Source organism: Mytilinidion resinicola, assembly GCF_010093595.1.
Source record: "Mytilinidion resinicola strain CBS 304.34 unplaced genomic scaffold BDZ99scaffold_5, whole genome shotgun sequence".
Taxonomy (NCBI): Eukaryota; Fungi; Ascomycota; class Dothideomycetes; order Mytilinidiales; family Mytilinidiaceae; genus Mytilinidion; species Mytilinidion resinicola.
The window spans coordinates 743,914-762,723 of record NW_022985441.1 but is presented as its reverse complement, the minus strand read 5'-3'; the positions used below and the strand labels follow the sequence as shown (position 1 = coordinate 762,723).

Sequence of the window (18,810 nt, the reverse complement as noted above, 5' to 3'; positions counted from 1 at the left end):
AGAGGCCACAGAGGGCGAATTGCGGAGCCTGGTTACAGCATTTGCAATTGTCACCGTCGTCGACGCCGTCCCTTCGCACACGACAGCCGACGTCGTCCAAGGCGCGAGGCGCTCTTGGCCAAGACCCACCAGCGCACCCCATCCCCAAGACGTGCTTGAGACGGCCAAGAACTGTGGGACGAGTGGAAGCTTATCTAGACTGTTACCAACGCTTTCGAAAAAGCGTGGGCCGCCGCGATATACCCCAACGCTTGGCCACAACAGCGGAGCGCCGTCTGGAACTCGACACCACGGCAATTTGGCACGACAATATGCAGCCTCGCCTCCGTGCAAACGGCACCGCGGGAGAGCAGCTGTCTGTCGCTCGGGACCGCTCGCCGATGCGCTGCTCCCGTTGGCTGGCCGTGTGCTGGACCTGCAGCGCCACACCCAATCTCTGCCTCCTGCCTTGTTGGATCGGCTCATCTCCAGCCTCATGGCTATTTCGAGACCGAGACGCGTCGTGGGTAGAGCTGCTGAGCGGCGCCGGATGGGGGTCTGCAGGATCCATCAGATAAGACGCCATCCGTACTCGCCTGGAAGGCCTCCCATCGCGACATGGCAACTCCACGACACTCGGTTCAGGCGGAAGGCTTCGTGCTCCCGAGCGCCAGGTGAGGAGCTAGCGCTGGGCCGCATATGCACACCACGATTCACGCGAGAGCCCGTCTTCCAGAACAGATCAGCCAGTTGGCCGTCGGCCGGGCGAGCCGCTCTATTGGCTGCGCTTCACGACCTCGTTGCGTTTGAATTTGGTCAGTATCGCGACTCCTGTGCTGACTGCTTGGCGTGCCGTGGGATGGTGCATGCGGACATGACTTCTTCAAGCGAGTCGTCGTCGGATTCCTGATTTTGTGGCAGAGCAAGTGGATTTTTCTCATCCTTCGTATCATCCATGCTCTGTATATTGGAGGCTGCTTATGGAGGAGGCCGCTTACGGAGAAGGCCGATCCCGGCAGTAAGACTCTCACGCCAATATCCAGCGCGTGTCTGTCTCTTCGACTTTCGCAGTTACTTTTCACTTATTAAGTTTATAAGGCGGCTTATTACGGTCAAAGAGGTAGTACCGGGAGATCTTGATCTACATTCTGATCTTCATAGATCTTAGATTTCCTCGTTCAATGGCGCCAGCTCCCGACCCTTTATGGTAGGAATCAGCACACCAGCGATCTCCCGGTGATCCTGAGAAGGTTCAATGCATAAGTTATTGTCAATAGCATTCTCCACCTTGTTCTACAGCGCCTCGTCATGGCTCTTCGTACACTTTGCTGCCACTGCTTATAGAGCTTCAACGTACTAATAGACATCAGGGGCAACGAATCGCACTCCTAACCTACCTATGTGCTCTTCTCCGCCGCTGTCTGGGGTGGCCTCATGAGTATATGTGATTCGAAACTCTGGAAGTACCGTGAGGCACCATAAGCAGTGGCAGGAATATGTACGCACATCTACAACGAGACACTGCATGCACGTCATCTTCAAGTCTTCCTATACATCTTCTCAACTTTCATCCTTCCAATAACCCAGTCACAATACCGCACCTAGTCCCCTAAACCCCTACGACGTCGGCTGCACATACAACGTCCTCATATACTCATTCATAGCCATCTGCTCCTCCACCACCCTCGTCCCATCCTCCCTCGTCCACGTACACACCGCATCCGCCACAAATTGATTCACAAGCACCACACCCCCCTGCCTGACCCACGTATAATACGCCCTTCCATACGCCGTCACCACCGCCTCCAGCCTGCCCTTCCCCTCCACAACCGCCCACACGCGCCACTTCCGCGGATTCACCTGATTCGTCTTCGGATCCAGCCAAAACCCCACCTCCTCCACACCCGCCCACTCCCCGCCCACCACCGCCAGCGTCTCCCCATACACATTTAGCATCATCGTCGCCGAGCGCCCGCGCGACGCCGTCTTGATGTACCACGACATGGCTGCGCCGTACCCGTTCAGCCAGTTCATCCCGCGCTCCAGCATGTACTGCAGCCGCGCGGGCACGTGGCCCGCCATGCAGATGCGCTCGTGGATCCCGTGCCCGTTGCCCGCCGACACCACCAGCGTGCGCCCGCCGGCTGTCACGGTGCCCGTGACGTGCGCGTGCACGATGAAGGCGCTGTGGCCCGCGTCCGAGTGCAGGTCCGCGAATGGCCCGCCGTTGTAGAGGGCGTCGCCGCGCTGCGTCCATTCGAGCTGCACGCTGACGCCGGCGTGCGAGCCCGAGACGGTCCAGTGGTTGGCGCGCGACGAGAAGACGCGGCCGGCGAGGGTCCAGGTGGCGGTCGTGGGGGTGTCGGTGAAGGTGAGCGTGTTGAGGGGGTGGTAGTCGTCTATGTTTTGCCCCTTGTTGATGAAGGGGGTGTCGTGCATAGATTCTTTTTCGGCGGGGGTGTAGGTGGGGCACACGAGGAGGGTTTGGCAGACTTCGTTGTTGATGATGACCTAGGAGGGTCAGGGGCTGGGTGCGAGATTGGGAGGGGGAGGGGAGAGAGTACTTCTTCGCCCCGTTGCCGGTACATGAACATCCAGAGGTGGATGTCTTCGCCGCTGTCGGCTTTGGCGCGCAGTACGAAGCCCATGTCGTTGAAGAGGTCGGGCTCGTAGTCATTGGGAATGATGGCGCGGGCATTTTCCAAGGAGGTAGGGGCGACGTAGGAGACGAAGTTGGCCATGGCGGGGGTTTGGGGCGAGGGAAATGAGGGGTGGGGAAGGGAGAAGAGGATGAGAGGATAGAAGTGCGGGGAACAAGTGGCTTTTATGGTTCCACTGGCATCAGATTATTCATGGGGAAGCTGTTGCACTAATGGAAATGGAATTGAGAATGCATTAAGGCGGCGTGTCCGGCTCTGCAATGGGTACGGAGGGGGAGAAAAAGCCATATAGCAAGACTTGGAGTGTTCATTACGATGGAGATATAGAGGAGACGCCTTCAACTTTTTCAACATTGCGCGAGAAATTGAACTGCGTATAGAATTGAGAGAAGAGAGTAGAGAATATATAACTAGCGATGAGATGAAGTGAGGTTGGTGGAAATGAAGGGCTCCGATTGGACGAAAGCCGGAACTCGGGACCGCACCGGGACCTAAAAGTGTATAATAGAGCTCACCTGCCCAACAATGAGCTCGGAAAGGGTCTCACTGAACGGAATTTCCGAGGGATACGTGGAACAGGTTACGTTCCACGCAGCGAGGTCGATAATAGCAGATCGTGGGACGCCGCGAGGGCACCGTTTCCGGACGCTTTTGGTGTTTTTGTTGCTTAAAGTTACGAATCGAATCGTACGAACCTAAATCTATAGATGCGAGGTCTACATGGCGTGTCACGTTGCGTCTGCTCTGCGTGGTCAATATTTCCCGCATGAGCGAAGCTTCGAAGGAGTAGAGAATAGGAATGCCATCCATAGGATATCTAGAAAGCACCGAGGCACTTCAATGACACTTTCGAGCATATCGTAGTAAATACACACAGATCAAACCGCGTAAGACTATTTTTGTTAGAAGCAGAGTCAATACTGCGTGTACAAAGATGCCTTTCGTACGCTCTTCTTGTTACATGATTTGCAGGATTCAGATCGAGGGTATTCCGTTAGATTGATAACAAGATGATGTGGGCGCTTCCATCAAAGGATTACAAGGGCACTTGAGTGTACAGATCATGGTATTTTTGTCGAAAATGTTGAATTTTGTATAAACTACGGCGATCCTCCCAACGGAAGAGTGCCGCCAAGCCCAACGTCACTGCCTTCGCGATGACCTCGGGCATCCGGACTGTCGTGTGCCCCAACATTCAACACCTCCCCCTCAACACCATCCCCTCCCCACGCCCCAAGCCCGATCACATTGCTCAATACATCTTCATGGTCACGTAATCCAGTCCCAACTGACCCAATGGCTCCCTCCCGCTTCTTTAAGTACGACTTCTGTTTCGAGTATCCCAAACATTAGCTATCGCTTACCTCAATAGTGGCCGCAACCTCGCAATCTTTTCCGTCTTCACCTTCGGCGGCTCCTACCTACTATTCAAGTCGAGGGCATTGGCGGCGAAGAAGCAGAACAGGGCGATAGGAGACTACTCCGTCTCTGTAGACCGATCCGGTGGGCGTTACTTCAAAACCATGCCATTCGCAGAAGCACATCGTGTGCTAATATGATAATGATAGGTGGTGGGATCTAGCTGACTAGCATGCTTTCATGAATATTTCCTACCATGGATCCAAACCGTGGATGACAGTACAACGGCGTATGGGAAACGAGACCCAGTCGGTGGGAGGCAATCTGGCATACAGTGCCTAAAGATATGGGTTTGGCCAACATGGATTAGGAGGCATATTGGTACTTGCAATGGGTATACTGGTATCATTTCGGCGTTCAACTAACGGCGTTTTGGTCTGGTGCGGCAACCTTTGACGACTTAGCGACACCATTTACAATATAACCAGTTAGCTGAATTGAAGAAAGCAATTCGAACAACTCGAAATCCCAGGACACAATCGTCGAATATCCGCTCTTATTGAAGAAGAGACTATTGAAGAGAATGGTATGTATGGGGTTTCCTGCGTCTCGGGTAGATCGACGCTAGGGGTGTGGGGGTAGAATAGATGATGATCGTTGCATCATAAGCCATGAGCCTCTCCTCATTGTCAGCAAGCAAACGCCGTCGAACCTCCAACAAGCACCTATACGAGTATTTTCATTCCGTATACGCAAGCAAAATGCCTTTCTACGATATACACCACCATTTTCCACTCGATCAAACCCAGCGTGGTGAGATCGCGTCCCGGATTACGGCACTTCATTGCACACACTTCACCACGCCGTCTCTCTTTTTGAACATACGCTTCACGCAGGATGATGCGAAAAATATCTCTACCTACGTTGGTGGCGAACGAGTATGCCTCTCCATTATGTCCATTGGCGCCCCGCAATCAGCTAGGTCATCCTGATTTGAAATAAGTTAACAGTATCTCCGTAGGTAGGAATCAACTACATCCACGCACACATCCGCCCACGAAAAACTCCCGCCGACTCCGAGGTCCGCGAACTCTACAACAGCCTCATCATCCAGATCGCCGCGATTTGGCAAGATATCCTGGGATATTCAGCCTATCGTGAAACGGGGAGTCTCGAAACCCCCATGAATCCCCATTCGGTCTTTGTACTTGACGATATCGCGGCAGGCTATGAGCAAGGGTTTCTGTTACCGGAGGCTGGTGGGGATAAGAGGTGGATAGAAGAAAACATGAGGGAGTTTGAGAGGCGCGCGAATGCAGAGGCACCCTGTGAGGATCATGACATGCAGCGGTTAGTTAAGGAAATACATGCGCGGGAGGATTTGAGCTAGGGTGGGGTACGGACGAAGAGGCGGATTATTCGTAAGAGCTGTTTTGCTATGGGCAGAAAGAAGGAGACAAGGCGTGGGTAGGATGAGCAAGAGGCCATCCAAAGGAACATCCGCGGTGTGCAACCACTCACCCCGCAAGCCCCTCACAAACACGTAATCCTTTGCACTCGCCACTTCACTTCATCGCGTACTCAAAGAAGAACATGGTCAGAACCTGCCAACCCACCCCAACTTAGGAAGGGAGAAAGTTGCGTATCCAGGACTACAAATAAAATATGGTAATGGGTGAGGAGACAAGGTTAATGGTGAATTGCAGGAAAGGCTGGGATGATACGACTAACTTTCGTGCAGCAATGGCAATTTTAAGCGGACGGTTCTGGAGAATGGCTGTTCAAAGTTTTAGAGAGGTTCCAGTCTATCCTTCTCCGCTACCTCAACTCTCTGCCCTGTTTTACGAACCACGCCAACAACATGCCAAAGTCGAGTCCCAATCGCACGGACTGGCCTTGGAGAGCAGTTTCGTTAGGATGTGGTAATTAATATAAGTATTGCTAAAACTTGCTTATTATCATGCCTCACAATCAACTCCATTCATTATCTACATACAGTGCCTTGCCATAGACATCCGTACACTTTCCTGCCACTGTCTATAGAAACCGAGGCAGCGGATAGAACATTCCAATCTACATTAACCCTGTTGGCATGTCTGGGGTAGTCTCGCGAGTTTGCTAGTTGTTGAAAATGCCGAGTTTCTTTCTTATCTAGAATGCCGAAAATACTCTGAAGCTCTTCATGCAGCGGTAAACGAGTGTACGAATTTCTATGACGAGGCATTGTAAGACATAGCCCAGCCTCGTGCACTTGTTTCAATTAGTCCACATCCCATCACATTACGAACCCCCATCTCCCATCCCTCAAACATCGTCAACTACCTTACTCTGGTCCACATGAAACGACTTCACCAACCTCTCCTTACTATCCACAAAATCAATCTTCTCAATCTTCCCCTGAATCTCCTCCCTGGACCTCACAATCTCTTTCGCGACGTCTCCCCACCCCAGCTTTTCCCTCCCTACAACATCCCTCGCCACCTCATCCACCACTACATCCACCAACTTCCCATCCCTCTTCCTAACAACCCCATCCACAATCACCATCTCCACATCCGCTGGACTCGAATGCATCACCACCGCCACCACCGCGTCCTGCTGCCCCGCCCCGACCATCGCCGGACTCAGCGCATCAAACACCACCACATCCGCTAGCTTCCCCTCCGCCAAACTCCCAATCCTACCTTCCATCCTTACCGCCCTCGCCCCCATAATCGTCCCCAGGTTAAACGCCCGCTCCACCCGCATCGCCTCATGCAGCCCCGTCGGCGTCACTCCCCTTGCCTCAAACCGCTGATTCCGCTGTCCCCGCGCAGCTTGCAGCCCCAGCCGCATCGCTTCGACAATCGACCCGGAAACGGCGCTGTGGCAGTCCACCCCTAGACTGCACGAGTCGTGGATCCCGGGGATGTCCTCGCGCCACGCGACCGGCGTCCCAAGCGACATCTGCAGCTCGGTCGCGGGCGTAGAGCTGACGTGCGCGCCGGCGGCCGTGATCAGCTCCACGTCCGATAAGGAGCAGCCGGTGGCGTGGGAGAGGACGATGTGCTCGTCCAACACGCCGAACGCGCGCATCGTCTCAGGTAGGGAGGCGAGGGACATCTGGGCGGAGCGGACGTAGTGAGAGGTGATGGTCGTCACGCCGAGGGCTTTGGCGTGGCTGAAGAGCTTGGTGACAAGCGCGGGGCCGAGGAAGAAGAGGTCGAAGCCCAGCCCGAGTTGCACGCGGGCGGCGCCCCAGCCGGCGGCGAGCGCGGCGGAGAGGTTGGTGAGGTTGGGGAAGACCCAGGGTTCGAGGGGGGTGGGGGAGGTGGTTAGGGGCGTCCAGGAGACAACGCGGGAGATGGGGGTGTAGGCGAAGGTGGAGCGGATGCCGGAGGAGATGGTGGCGGCGAGGGCGGTCTTGGAGGCTGTGGGGGAGTAGTCGATGTGCGCGTGGTCGAGGATGTAGGTCGTGCCTGCTGCTAGGGCTTCGAGGCAGCCGGCGAGTTGGCCGTAGAAGATGGAGGGGTCGGTGTATTGGGAGGATTGGGCGTTGCCTGAGAATGGTTAGGGGGTTGGTGGGTCAGGAGGGAGGCGAGGGAAGGGTTGACGATGGGGATGGGGTGTACCCGTAACCATGTAGTCCAAGAGTAATTCGTCCGCGTGACGTCCCTTCAGTTGTGTTTGCCAGAGGTGGTGGTGTGTATCGACAAAGCCAGGACTAATAATCTTGTCGGTGCAGTCGATGGTGTCGACATCTTGCAGGGTGGCGACGTTGATGTTTGGGGCGATTTTGGCAATCTTATTCCCAGTGATGAGAATGTCTGTTTTCTCGCTACGGACATGGTCGTTGCCATCATGGAGGAGAGCGGTCCCATTTTTCAGAAGGATGGAAGAGGGCATTGTTGAGTAGTGAGGATCGATGCTGTGATTGGGATATGACGTATGAATGTAGGGAACTTGGAATGATTAGACCAGGAGATTAATGGGGTGACACTCGATTATATATACTCAGAGCCAAACGCAGACGCTGAAAGCTGAAGAACGAGTGACTGAAAGTAGCTGGATCTCCGCATATAATATAGCTTACAAGTCTTGGTGGCCTAACCGGGATTCGATAACACTCTGACGAGTTATATCGCAGCGCCGGAATCGTACTTTGGAATTGTACATCCAAATGCGGCCAAAACGGAACTAGCCTCGCATTTTGTCTCTAAATCCGAGGTAAGGAGTACGTACAGCCGTCCGTCCTCACAGGGCGGAAGTATGGGATCTACCGACTAGGATTCTCCTCGGCTGCCATTCGATTAGTTGCGCGTCCTCCCTAACCCCGAGGCCGAAGTGCGAGGTGATATATAATGCGGGGGTTGAAATATCAATGTTCATGTTCTAGATTCCTATACTGCTCATAATGTGAAGATGTGTCTTGAAAAGCTGTAGAGCTAACCATTTGGTTTTTCGATCGAAGCAAAACCGAAAACGCTTACCAAAATCAACGCTAGCTAAAAGACCTGTAACCATTTCGGGCTTGCACAACGATGCTGACCGCTTGAGAGTCAGCCAGATGAGACCAAGCATGGTCGACTTGGAGAGATTCCATGTCTGACAAGATATTTCCAGCGTGATGGGGCCCTCCTCCGAAGAGCCAACCTCCACCATCAAACGGCGACATGCTCATGAACTTGCTTCGCCGTCGAATTCCATATTCTTCTTCTTCTGTTTCTTACTCCTACCGTTCGTCTGGTCATCTTCATGTTTCCTCTTTGCCACGGCTTTGCTGAAGTCGAGTTCGAAATCTCTCCGCGTTTGAAGCCCGTGGGTTACGTCTGCTGGCCGCATCGCGCGCTTGCCGTCTACCGCAAAAGCGTGAGCTACGCGGATGATGTTCTTGATCTCCCGTCCATTAACCTCTTCCTTGGATATCTTCCCTAGGAACTTTTCGGTCAGCCACCGAGGCCGGCGCTGCTCTGTCCCCTTGAGAATGAAGGTTTCCCAAAGCATGCTTCTAGCTTGGGCAGGCAAGGGTGGATATGAAAGCGACAGATGGATCCGGGATTTGAAGGCAGCATCGATTGTCTGGACTCGGTTCGTAGTGAGGAACATGGTGCCGTCGAAGTACTCAAGTAACCGAAGTAGCACTGGGAATGATTAGCCGCGTCTCGCTGATGGGAAGCATAATTCTGACCTGAGGCTGATTTGTTCCCGAGACTACTGTGGATATCTCTTTGCTGTAAGAACACGTCCGCCTCGTCCATCAAGACGACGGCTTTCCATCGCAAGGCGAGATTCAATGCTGTACGCAGCGCCTGGTCACTTACAAGGAAAGGACTATCGCCAAAGTCGGATCCTCCAAGTTTATAGAGCGGTCGTTCGGAGAAGTCTGCGATGCTTTCTAGTTTACGTGTGAGCTAGTACATCCATCTCCATCTACATTTGCTTGAACTGACCTGCTGTGAAGGTTTTCCCGACACCAGGAGGTCCGTGTAAGAGAATGATCAATCCTTTACCCTTCCCTTCAATTAGATCATCAAATTGGGAGGATTCCTGTGTCTGAACTCGCAAAAGTGAAGATAGCGTATTCTTCGTGTCCGAGGGTGTCGAACGCGCTCTGGTTGTACTCTACTGGCTTTAATTTCGATACTTCGAAATGCCGCCAATCTTTATGTGCAAATGAGAATCCATGAACAAAGTGCTCGCATATGAGCAACTCCTCATCGGAAAGTTCCAAAGCCTGTTCGGGATCTAGATAATGTGTCTTTGCGCCCGAAATGAAGGTCAGTTTTTTGGTTCGGATCCGGTCATTATACGTTTTAATATCCAGCATGACTCTCTGTTCGGTCTTTTGAATGAAGTTATTAAACGCGATCTCACTCGCCAAGTCATCGGCTGAACTTACTGTGGAATACTCCTTGCTTCTGCTAGTAAGAGAAGGAAAGCCTGATGTATGCGTAGGACCCTCATACATGCTGTGATGGATTCCCTGCAAGGAGACATACTTTTTCCCTCTTGCTAGTAAATCCCTTTTGACCCTTTCACAATCAGGGTGGTATTGCAACGGGAAGGTTTTCAATTCAGTCAGCGCCTTGTATCCCTCGTAGCGTGGAATTCTGAAATCTTTGCGAACATATCCCAACTCAGCTCCATTACTGATCAGATGTTCCGCAGACACGTTCCATTCCTTGAGGAGTTCGCCACCTCCAATCGTTTCGTGCTCACGGGAAATACTGTTGAGCCGGAAAATGGAGTCGTGGCCTTCGATGATTGTAAAGATCAGCGTGCCGGGTTTGAAAGCCATCCAGAGGGCTGGAAATTCGAGGCCTGGCGCAGCTTCCCCATGCATCATTGCCTCGTAGTTGGCTATGTCCCTGTGCAGAACTTTTGCAGCATACTCCAGCAGAAACACGACATGTCCCCTTGCCTTCTTGTCCCGGAGCTTCGACGCATATGTAGAGAGCTCATGGCGGTAGTGAAATAAGTACCAAGGCTCCTTCCAGATTGATATTGGTCCGTTTGAATTGATGTTGACTCCAGGGTAAGATTTCACGACTTCTCTCAATGCCGCTTTGATGTAAGGCGATTGAATTTCCAGCTGTGTCGATTCTAGAGTTCGTTCTTGCGAATAGGACCTTGTGAGAACGAGTGCAGCTTCAATGCTAGTATCTTCGTCCAATCCTAGGTATGACCTGTTGCAGTTCTCCGCGGGAGTTGTAACGTTGCTCGTAGGTGAGAATCTCACGCTTCTGGCCCTCGCCTACGTAAGGGTCTGTCGCGTCGACTCCAGCAAATGCTTCTGAGTCGACCCTAGCTTCCGAGTCCTGTGTCTGCGTCTGTGTCGATTTCCGATTGCTGGGATGAAAGGATTTCATGATCGATGATCATGTGGTCTTCCCCGCAGTAATTTAGATAAGAAGTGAAGGGAAGGCAAGACGCATCAAAAGGGCGGGAATAATGTGCAAGCAACAGGAACGAAGAGAGCAGGTAATCTATGGAGCGGACCGAGCCACGTAGATATGCACGGAGACAAGCATGAGCACAAGCAGTGCAGGGCGAGGATAGTCGAACCGTCAGCTTTGTTCTGTCATTCCATTGATTCGCTACGCCAGTGCTCTTCGTGAGCCGTCCCAGTTGCCTTTTGAGCCTTCATGGGCCGAGTGGCTGCCTGACGCCAACAGACTCCGACTCCACACCGTTTACCGTCGCAGCTGAGCTCCCAAACGTCGCGGGATCAGTACAGCCTCCATGCACCCCAACTTTAGGACAATCTGCACGCATGCCCAACGCCACAGCAGCAACATTGTTGTAGGGCTCTTTTCGTTGGGGCTCCTGAATCCATCGTTGCAGCATAGCTGATTGAGCAGAAGACGGAGCCTTGCCGTCTGTCACATCTGGAGCCTTGCCGCCGTTCACCGCCATCACTGCGCCAGGGGTGGTCCGGTCACTGAGCCATTCCCTTCGGACCTGGTAATAGCCTGGAACCTTTGCACCCTTGTTGTCCGTGTTGGATGTCAATTCCTGGGGCGAATGCTGAGCGGTTCCATCATTGTTGGATACTTTGAAGTCTCCATTGAGGAGTCGACGAACCTTGCGTTCAAACTGAATCATGCTCTCAGTCTTCTCTTGTGATGCGAGCTCTTCAATATGCTCATTGCCAGTTTTGCGCTTGCCGACTGTTTCGTGATAGTTCGATGGATTCATCGTTGATCAAATAGTGGACTAACAAATTCCACTTCCGTGTGCGTTGTAGAAGTCTCAAAGCTTTCTGTAAAGCTGTTTCTCGCGTTCTTCCTCATACTTATAGCTTGAAAGCCTGCTTTATTGCAGTAGCTTTTCGGGAACTTTTGTCGAAGGTTGCCCCGAATGCGCACACATATCGACACTCGTACCATCGCAAGAAGCTGCAATACCACAAAAGTTACCAAGGAGACCTTGTTGCCTGTCGCGTGGATTGAAGACATAAAGGGCCGTTTGAGGACTTTTGAAAGCATACAGACTCGTATCAAGTAAATGATTCCATGGTATAGATATCCGGGGTACTTTTGGTGCTAAAGTGAGGCTGCTCTGCCCAGCTCGGCCCAATGCCAACTGGCTAAATGCTCGCGTACTTTTGGGACTCTTGAGAATTTTGAGACCGAAACCTAGACCATTGGTGGCAATCGAGAGGAGACGTCAGGTCAGGGTCGACTGGCGGCTCAAGCGCCCGCGAACCTTTGGGGACTTTTATATTATTGGTTGTTGAAGGGCCCGGAGGCAGGTCTCGGTTGAGCTTACGACCCACGTGGCGTTGCAGGCGGGCACAGCAACAGCCCCGAAGTCTTTTGGGACCCTTTGCTTCGAGGTGGTCGGACATTCCACGGCGGTTGAGTGGGACAACGCATACACGGAGCTGACACTCCACTTGCAGCGGCCTCGGTCCCTCGAAAACTCTTCGACCAGTTTGAGGGCTGTCGCGACAGAACGGGGTGTGTCGTTCGAATAACCCCCTCTGAATTCCTGGGTCAAACATCGCCATCTTAGTCAGAGATCATTCCAAGAAGAACCCCGCTTCAAACGGGCGTCGTGGAGCTGGAGCTGCAAACTGTTGTCATTGCAGGTCCTATCCCATGCTCTCCCATACAGATCGTGCTCCTCGTTGTTTTCACCTCAAGCATAGCCAATAAGGTAGCTGTATCCTGCAGGCGCGGGATGCATGTCTCACGGCGGCTGCAGTGCCGCATTTGTTGCCTGGCAAGTTGGCGGCTCGACGGATGACCTTGCAAGGCAGGCCCGACAGGGCGTAATCCAAGGGGGCATCGGCTTATGACAGACGGCTCAAGGGGCCTTTTGTGGCCCTTTGCGGGCTTTCGCAGTCTGTTTCGCGCTTCGGTTCGCCATCTCATCGCGACTGCAGCGATCCCGCCACGCTCCTTGTCAGTACAAATAATCGCGCGATCCCTGGCCTACGATATGTTTTCTGTTCTTCAAATTCGTTTCACATAAAAGGATCACCTTCTCACTTTTTCGTTCTGCATTCTCCGGATCAGCTCGTCGACCCAATTCTCACGGACGATGAATTTCCCAAATGGGTTTGATGTTTGGGGTGTACAGTCTCTGGCAGGAGAATTCCACGAGAACACAGGTCCAGCCATTAGGTCTGATGTGGGAGGCCCATCCGCATTTCAGACTAATGATTCTTTGAACGAGCTTGGTACTCACGTACCGCGGATGCAAGTTCTGCCCGACAATGGCTATATTCGTAATCCTTCGTCCGGGAACGGTGATCCAATGGTAGTAGATTCGGATACCCATGGCCAACTTCACGTTCTCGCGACCTCCGAACGGCCCCCGGTTACGTCGTCGCGTCGGCAGAGATATGGTCGCTTAGATTGGGATCGCCACAAAGGAACGATGAGAGAGCTGTACATGGAGAATGAAAATAGCCTCGAAGAGACTATGCGTGTCATGAAAGAGAACTATTCCTTTGTCGCATCGTAAGCCAATCTAGCATTCAGAGTAGCAGACGGGTATGCTAATATATGTAGGAAGAAGTTATTCAAAGAAAAGTTCAAAGAGTGGCAATGGCAGAAGAATCTCCCAGGCCAGTATGCGCTATGGATGACAGACAAGGCAGGCAAGAGAAAGAGAGATGACGGAAAAGATACTGTCTTCTTCTATGGCGAGTCACAATGGGATGTCCAAGGGCGCAAAAAAGCGCAGCCAGAGCAAAAAAGGCTAGATTTGGATCTGAAGTTGTTGGTGAGCAAGCCTTGGCCCTTAACTTCACTAGATATTCATTAACCTTTAAAGTGGTCGATACGCCTAGAGAGATCTCTTACAAAACTTCGAAAGACAGCGTCGACTCCCCCTACCAGACCTCAGGTCTACCAGATGTTACCGAGGGGATATATTCTGACACAGAGACTGAAGAAGCACCAGACTTGCGACTTCGTTGGAATGGGCGTTCCAGGTCGGACCTGATTGCAGTTTTCAACTCAGCAAAGAGGGATGACATCCATGCAGAACCAGAGACAGCTAAGGCCAAGTTTCTGGAAGCGCTTGACGGATACGAACACATTCTCGGCGCGACGCATGAAGACACCACGAAAGTTGTAGTGGCCCTCGCCTCATTCTTTACTCGACAAAATCGAATGGCTGATGCCGACGAGGTCATGGAGAAAGCCTGCCGAAAGCATATCGCGAAACTCGGTATAGAGCATAAACGCACTCAACAGCTTATCATGCAGTTTGCCGAGCTCTTGAATGGTTGCAACCGCGAAGAGGATGCTCTCGCTTTCCTTGCTCGTGCCAAAGAGTCAGCGAAGGGTAATCTTGACAGGGGGTCGGCTTTGAGAAGAAAAGATCCAAGAGATCATCCACGAAGAGACAACTCTCGACGCAAATCACCTGCGCAAGAATCAGATCTCATGAGCGTCACCCGCCAAATACAATCCGACAACGATCCAGCACAAATAGACCACGCTCTTGTGGTAGCCCGTGACCACGTCACAGAAAAGGACCAGGCCGTCGAAAGTTTGCTCAAGACCATCGTTGATCAGTGCGAGGGTAATCCAGTTATTCTTGCGAGGCGAAATCTGCAAGCCAGAACCGAATTGCTGAAGTTGTACAACAACTTGGGCGTAAGTCGTCAAGAGCGGGCTGAGTTCTTGCGCGGCATGGCCGCACTCAAGCATATCATTGCCAACACCGTGTGGAAGAAGCAACGGTTTGAGAGCTTCGAGGTCATGGAGGCGTCACTGGAACTCGCCGCGAGCATCCTGAAGGGAGGGTTTGAGCGCGAAGCTCATGAAAGTTTCGTGATCATTGAAAACAAAGCAGACGATGCGTTTGGGTGGGATGAGGAACGTACTATCTGGGTTAAGATCAACATCGGGATAATCTATCAGACGCACAAGACTTGGCATTTAGCAAAGCCGTGGTTCGAGCATGCTTACGTAGCCTCGTCTACGGCGAATGGCTATGACGACGGTATCACCATATCTCTCGAACAGGCACTGGACAAGAGGCATTTCACTTACGTGTCGGACGAGGGCAGGCCTTTCAAAACCATCTTTGGTGTCTGCGGTTCGACCATTCGACCGAATAGGCTGCATATAGAGTGATGCTTTGTGGATTCGTCTATCTTTTTTTCTCTTTATCTCCTAGTTCAGGTTCTAGCCTTTTGAAAATTCAGTGGGTGCTATTTCAAGTCCAAAATATAGCGATAGATTGCTGTTTCTTGTAGTGATCGATAGAATTCGTGTTGAGCATTGCTTTGGTGTCATGTAATGACTCCATGAATCACAAACTCCGTGAGCCTATTATCATGATGTCTGTAGTTTTGCGGTCGTGTCATCCTCACAATGCATCTGCCCTTAATCAGCTATCATAGATCAGCTCCCATTCAAAGCCGCGACTCACCGCCTCTGCAAAACCTATCCACTCCTGCACGCCCTTTGCGTAGGGATCTTCCGTATCCGCTGGTATAGCCTCATGTCCCCAAACCACGATTTCTTCAAATGACGCCAGCTCTTCTACTGCGTTGACCTCTGCCGGTTCGTCATCATCGTCATTGTCTCCCTCGTCATCCGCGTTCTCTTTGACCTGCTCTTTCTTGGGTTGTGGCGCAGCTTTATCCGTGATGTCTAGCACGACGCCTTTGTATCCCTCCGGAATTTTGACACTCCGCCCTTTGAGTTTCCGACCTCGGAAGAAGGCTGTAGTCTCGCCGCCTGGATACGTTAGCTTGGCCACGAGGGGCAGGGTTGGAGATTGTATACTTTCTGTTGTTTCTGGACTCCAGTACCGCTCAGTGGCGTTTACGGGGCCATTGTGGTTGAGGCGGGCGGGGAGGAGATTCGGCGTGCACTCTGGCGACTTGACAGAGGGTTTCTGAATGGCCAGCATGGTGGAGAGGTTGGATTAAGGTTGTAGACGCGTGAAGTCGCGAGATCGATGAACACGCGTTGGGATTTAGATTGAGATCTGATTAGATTTCCGCTAGCTTGGTAAGCTTGGCGGGAACCTCAGGTAAACACTAATCTCTCACGCTTCATCTCTCCGGAAATGGGCAGTCATTCGTAATGCATATCTTGATCCAAATGCAGCTAAAGACTACGGACATATGTCAAATCTCAACGGCGTACCGGCTTCCGAGTGAATGCAGGAACGACCCCGCGCTAGGGAGCGAATCCCTGCATGATTTAATTCACCGATCGTACACATGCCGTCACGCTGCGCAGCTCAACACCATATCGCAGCACGGCGACACTCACGATGTGTATATCATCCCGACAACATCTGCTCCCACATACTAATCACTCCTGATCTCCACCATCTTACTTCACGTCAAGCTCAAGGTAGATGATGCTCGCTGCTGAGCGCCTCTGTGATGGGCGCCTCGACTGCTAACGTCATTGACACGCCGCTTAGGGCAAGGTGCACCTCGTCGATTCTGCACCTCAAACAGACTCCACACACTTTTCGTTCTGGCGCGCCCGGGTGGCTTCCATGCCAGAACAAACAGAGGAATGCCGGCCCGCAAGAGCCCACCGTCGGCGTCGCAATCGTCCGCCTGCCAGAATGTCAAGCTTTTATAGTTTGAGAGGGCCCCAGTGACTGCTTTCTATCTTTTCATTTCGCTAGAACAGCTTGGATCTCATTGTTTAGCTAGATGTGCTTTGCTTTGCGCTTCTCTTTCCGTACACGTCGTCTTTAGACCCTAAGAGCTTTGGACCCTTTGGATCGAGTGCGTCACTGCCGCTAGTATCTTCTGCCGTTAATTTCTATTATCCCATTCAAGCGCTGATACCCACCTACTCGTCCGAAAGACCTTCGCCTGCTTTTCTAAAGTCAATTGTCATTGTCCCTCAACCGCATCACCAGACGCTACGTCCCTAAACAGCACCCGAACTACTCCATTCGACCCACCTTGCGATCGTGCTTCCCGCAAGATGAACTTTCTATATGCGCCATTCGAGAGCGCGCAATCACTATGGACCTCAGCTCAATCACAAGCCTGGGGCCCACTAGTAGGGCTATCCAGAACAGCCTGCACGTCTGTCTTCAAGAAGATTGAGCATGGGCGTCTAGCTATTTACGAAGGCGGCGCCAAGTCGTGTACGATGTGCGGAAATGAGAAGGATGGATACCCTACAGTCATACTGCGCGTAAAGGACGACAAGTTCTGGGTGCGGTTAGCCCTTCTAGCAGATATGGTGAGTTCTTTCTAGTTCTTAAAGCATGATAATAGCAATACTATTGCCCTAGAGAGAAGAAGACGCGATACCCACCGTTCAAGCCCAATGAACACTGCCTCCCCATAAACCCTTCGGCTCCCTCCAGAGACAGCTCTAACCACCACCCCTAGGGATTCGCAGAAAGCTACATGCTCGGCGAAGTCTACTGCCCCTCCCTAACCGCATTCTTCACCCTCTTCATCGCCAACAAAGCCGCCCTCGCCAACGGCTCCACCCTCACCTCTTCCCTCAGCACCACCCTAACCGCCCTCGCCCGCCGCTCGAACAGCCTCAAAAACGCCCGCCTCAACATATCCGCCCACTACGACATCAGCAACGACATGTTCGCCGCTTTTCTTTCCCCAGACATGACATACTCGTGCCCAATCTGGTTGCCGAAAACAGACTCCCGCTCCGGCAGCGAATCGCTAGAGGACGCGCAGCACCGGAAACTACAGCGGTTCATCAATAACGCGCACATCAAGTCCACGGACCGGGTACTCGAGATTGGGACGGGTTGGGGCTCCTTCGCCATCCAAGCCGTCCAGCGCACCGGCTGCTCCGTAACGACCATCACGCTCTCCGCAGAGCAAAAAGAACTCGCAGAGCGACGTATCGCCGCGCTGAACCTGTCCCACAAGATTACGGTCTTAATAGTCGACTACCGTGACCTGCCCATCCCCGCTGAAGGACCCTACGACAAAATCGTGTCGATCGAGATGCTTGAAGCAGTGGGGCGGGAGTTCCTGAGCGTCTATTTCAACGTCATAGATAAGCTGCTTAAGAAAGAAGGCGGTGTGGCGGTTTTCCAGTGCATCACGATTCCCGAAGCGCGGTATGAAGCCTACGCGCGCAGCGACGACTTCATCCGGAAATACATCTTCCCCGGCGGGCACTTACCCAGCATCACCCAGCTCGTCTCCTCGATAGCTGCCGGCTCGAACAACTCCCTCATCGTGGAGAGCGTCGAGAACATCGGCCCGCACTACGCGAAAGCGCTGAGGCTGTGGCGGGAGGAGTTTGACGCCAGGTTTGACAGCGAGATCAAGGAGGCGCTGTGGCGGGATCATACCAAGGCGGGGAGGGATGAGGAGGCTGCGGAGGTGTTTCGGCGGAAGTGGGAATACTATTTCTGCTATAGTGAGGCCGGGTTTCGGAGTAAGACGCTGGGGGATGTGATCGTGACGGTGGGGAGAGAGGGTGCCGTGGAGATGATGGAGGGGGTGCCGCTGTAGGTGCACCATAGATGGTTCTGTGATGATGTCTTTTGCAGCGGGCGTTAGAGTAGAGTGAGCATCTAGAATCCCAACTTTTGTGTCCATCCATGGCCCGGTTTGGCTCTGTATTACCTGGCGTCATGGCACCTGATACTAGACCGTTTGCAGAAGTTCAATGCTGGGCACTGTAAACCGGAGAATGAGAGTTGGGTTGATTTTGACGTTGTAGGAAGCATAAACAGGAGACGACTTTTGAACTCTAGCACCCCTCCTCCACTCTCTTCTCCCATAGTCCAATCCTAACTTCCACGTGACGATAACTATAGTTAGTTAACTAACGTAGTCAACAAAGCGAGTGGCCATTACAAGCAAGTGGCCACCCCAATCGTTGGTGCAATTTGG

General features: G+C 52.5%; 8 protein-coding genes across 8 annotated transcripts; 3 read left to right on the top strand and 5 right to left on the bottom strand.

The window, feature by feature from the left end:
- Positions 1 to 1,261: 1,261 nt before the first annotated feature.
- Positions 1,262 to 2,786, bottom strand: BDZ99DRAFT_556199 (uncharacterized protein). The gene is made up of 2 exons (XM_033727178.1): positions 2,544 to 2,786; positions 1,262 to 2,490 (listed from the first exon to the last, which is right to left on the bottom strand). Exons 1-2 carry the CDS (start codon positions 2,718 to 2,720, stop codon positions 1,597 to 1,599), a joined length of 1,071 nt encoding a protein of 356 aa, XP_033580003.1. The 5' UTR covers positions 2,721 to 2,786; the 3' UTR covers positions 1,262 to 1,596.
- A 1,973-nt stretch (positions 2,787 to 4,759) lies between these two features.
- On the top strand, positions 4,760 to 5,388 carry BDZ99DRAFT_473764 (uncharacterized protein; the record flags this gene model as incomplete). Its single annotated transcript, XM_033721856.1, has 2 exons — positions 4,760 to 4,936; positions 5,020 to 5,388. 2 exons carry the CDS (start codon positions 4,760 to 4,762, stop codon positions 5,386 to 5,388), a joined length of 546 nt encoding a protein of 181 aa, XP_033580002.1.
- A 696-nt stretch (positions 5,389 to 6,084) lies between these two features.
- On the bottom strand, positions 6,085 to 7,883 carry BDZ99DRAFT_507158 (5-methylthioadenosine/S-adenosylhomocysteine deaminase n1; the record flags this gene model as incomplete). The annotated part of the gene is made up of 2 exons (XM_033724222.1): positions 6,085 to 7,537; positions 7,610 to 7,883. The coding sequence occupies 2 exons, from the start codon at positions 7,881 to 7,883 to the stop codon at positions 6,303 to 6,305; spliced, it is 1,509 nt and encodes a 502-aa protein (XP_033580001.1). The 3' UTR covers positions 6,085 to 6,302.
- A 477-nt stretch (positions 7,884 to 8,360) lies between these two features.
- Positions 8,361 to 10,846, bottom strand: BDZ99DRAFT_568297 (P-loop containing nucleoside triphosphate hydrolase protein; the record flags this gene model as incomplete). The annotated part of the gene is made up of 5 exons (XM_033727775.1): positions 8,361 to 9,118; positions 9,166 to 9,372; positions 9,428 to 9,493; positions 9,537 to 10,569; positions 10,664 to 10,846. The coding sequence occupies 5 exons, from the start codon at positions 10,844 to 10,846 to the stop codon at positions 8,655 to 8,657; spliced, it is 1,953 nt and encodes a 650-aa protein (XP_033580000.1). The 3' UTR covers positions 8,361 to 8,654.
- Positions 10,847 to 11,107: 261 nt separating this feature from the next.
- BDZ99DRAFT_248125 (uncharacterized protein) lies at positions 11,108 to 11,870 on the bottom strand. Its single transcript, XM_033713654.1, has one exon. It carries the CDS (start codon positions 11,673 to 11,675, stop codon positions 11,121 to 11,123), a length of 555 nt encoding a protein of 184 aa, XP_033579999.1. The 5' UTR covers positions 11,676 to 11,870; the 3' UTR covers positions 11,108 to 11,120.
- Positions 11,871 to 13,433: 1,563 nt separating this feature from the next.
- Positions 13,434 to 15,204, top strand: BDZ99DRAFT_248117 (uncharacterized protein). Its single transcript, XM_033713653.1, has 2 exons — positions 13,434 to 13,712; positions 13,764 to 15,204. The coding sequence occupies exons 1-2, from the start codon at positions 13,643 to 13,645 to the stop codon at positions 15,074 to 15,076; spliced, it is 1,383 nt and encodes a 460-aa protein (XP_033579998.1). The 5' UTR covers positions 13,434 to 13,642; the 3' UTR covers positions 15,077 to 15,204.
- Positions 15,173 to 16,080, bottom strand: BDZ99DRAFT_248102 (ribonuclease H1 small subunit). Its single transcript, XM_033713652.1, has 3 exons — positions 15,734 to 16,080; positions 15,375 to 15,685; positions 15,173 to 15,322 (listed from the first exon to the last, which is right to left on the bottom strand). Exons 1-3 carry the CDS (start codon positions 15,858 to 15,860, stop codon positions 15,278 to 15,280), a joined length of 483 nt encoding a protein of 160 aa, XP_033579997.1. The 5' UTR covers positions 15,861 to 16,080; the 3' UTR covers positions 15,173 to 15,277.
- A 764-nt stretch (positions 16,081 to 16,844) lies between these two features.
- BDZ99DRAFT_460346 (cyclopropane-fatty-acyl-phospholipid synthase) lies at positions 16,845 to 18,651 on the top strand. The gene is made up of 2 exons (XM_033719369.1): positions 16,845 to 17,170; positions 17,323 to 18,651. The coding sequence occupies exons 1-2, from the start codon at positions 16,907 to 16,909 to the stop codon at positions 18,424 to 18,426; spliced, it is 1,368 nt and encodes a 455-aa protein (XP_033579996.1). The 5' UTR covers positions 16,845 to 16,906; the 3' UTR covers positions 18,427 to 18,651.
- The last annotated feature ends 159 nt before the right edge of the window (positions 18,652 to 18,810 follow it).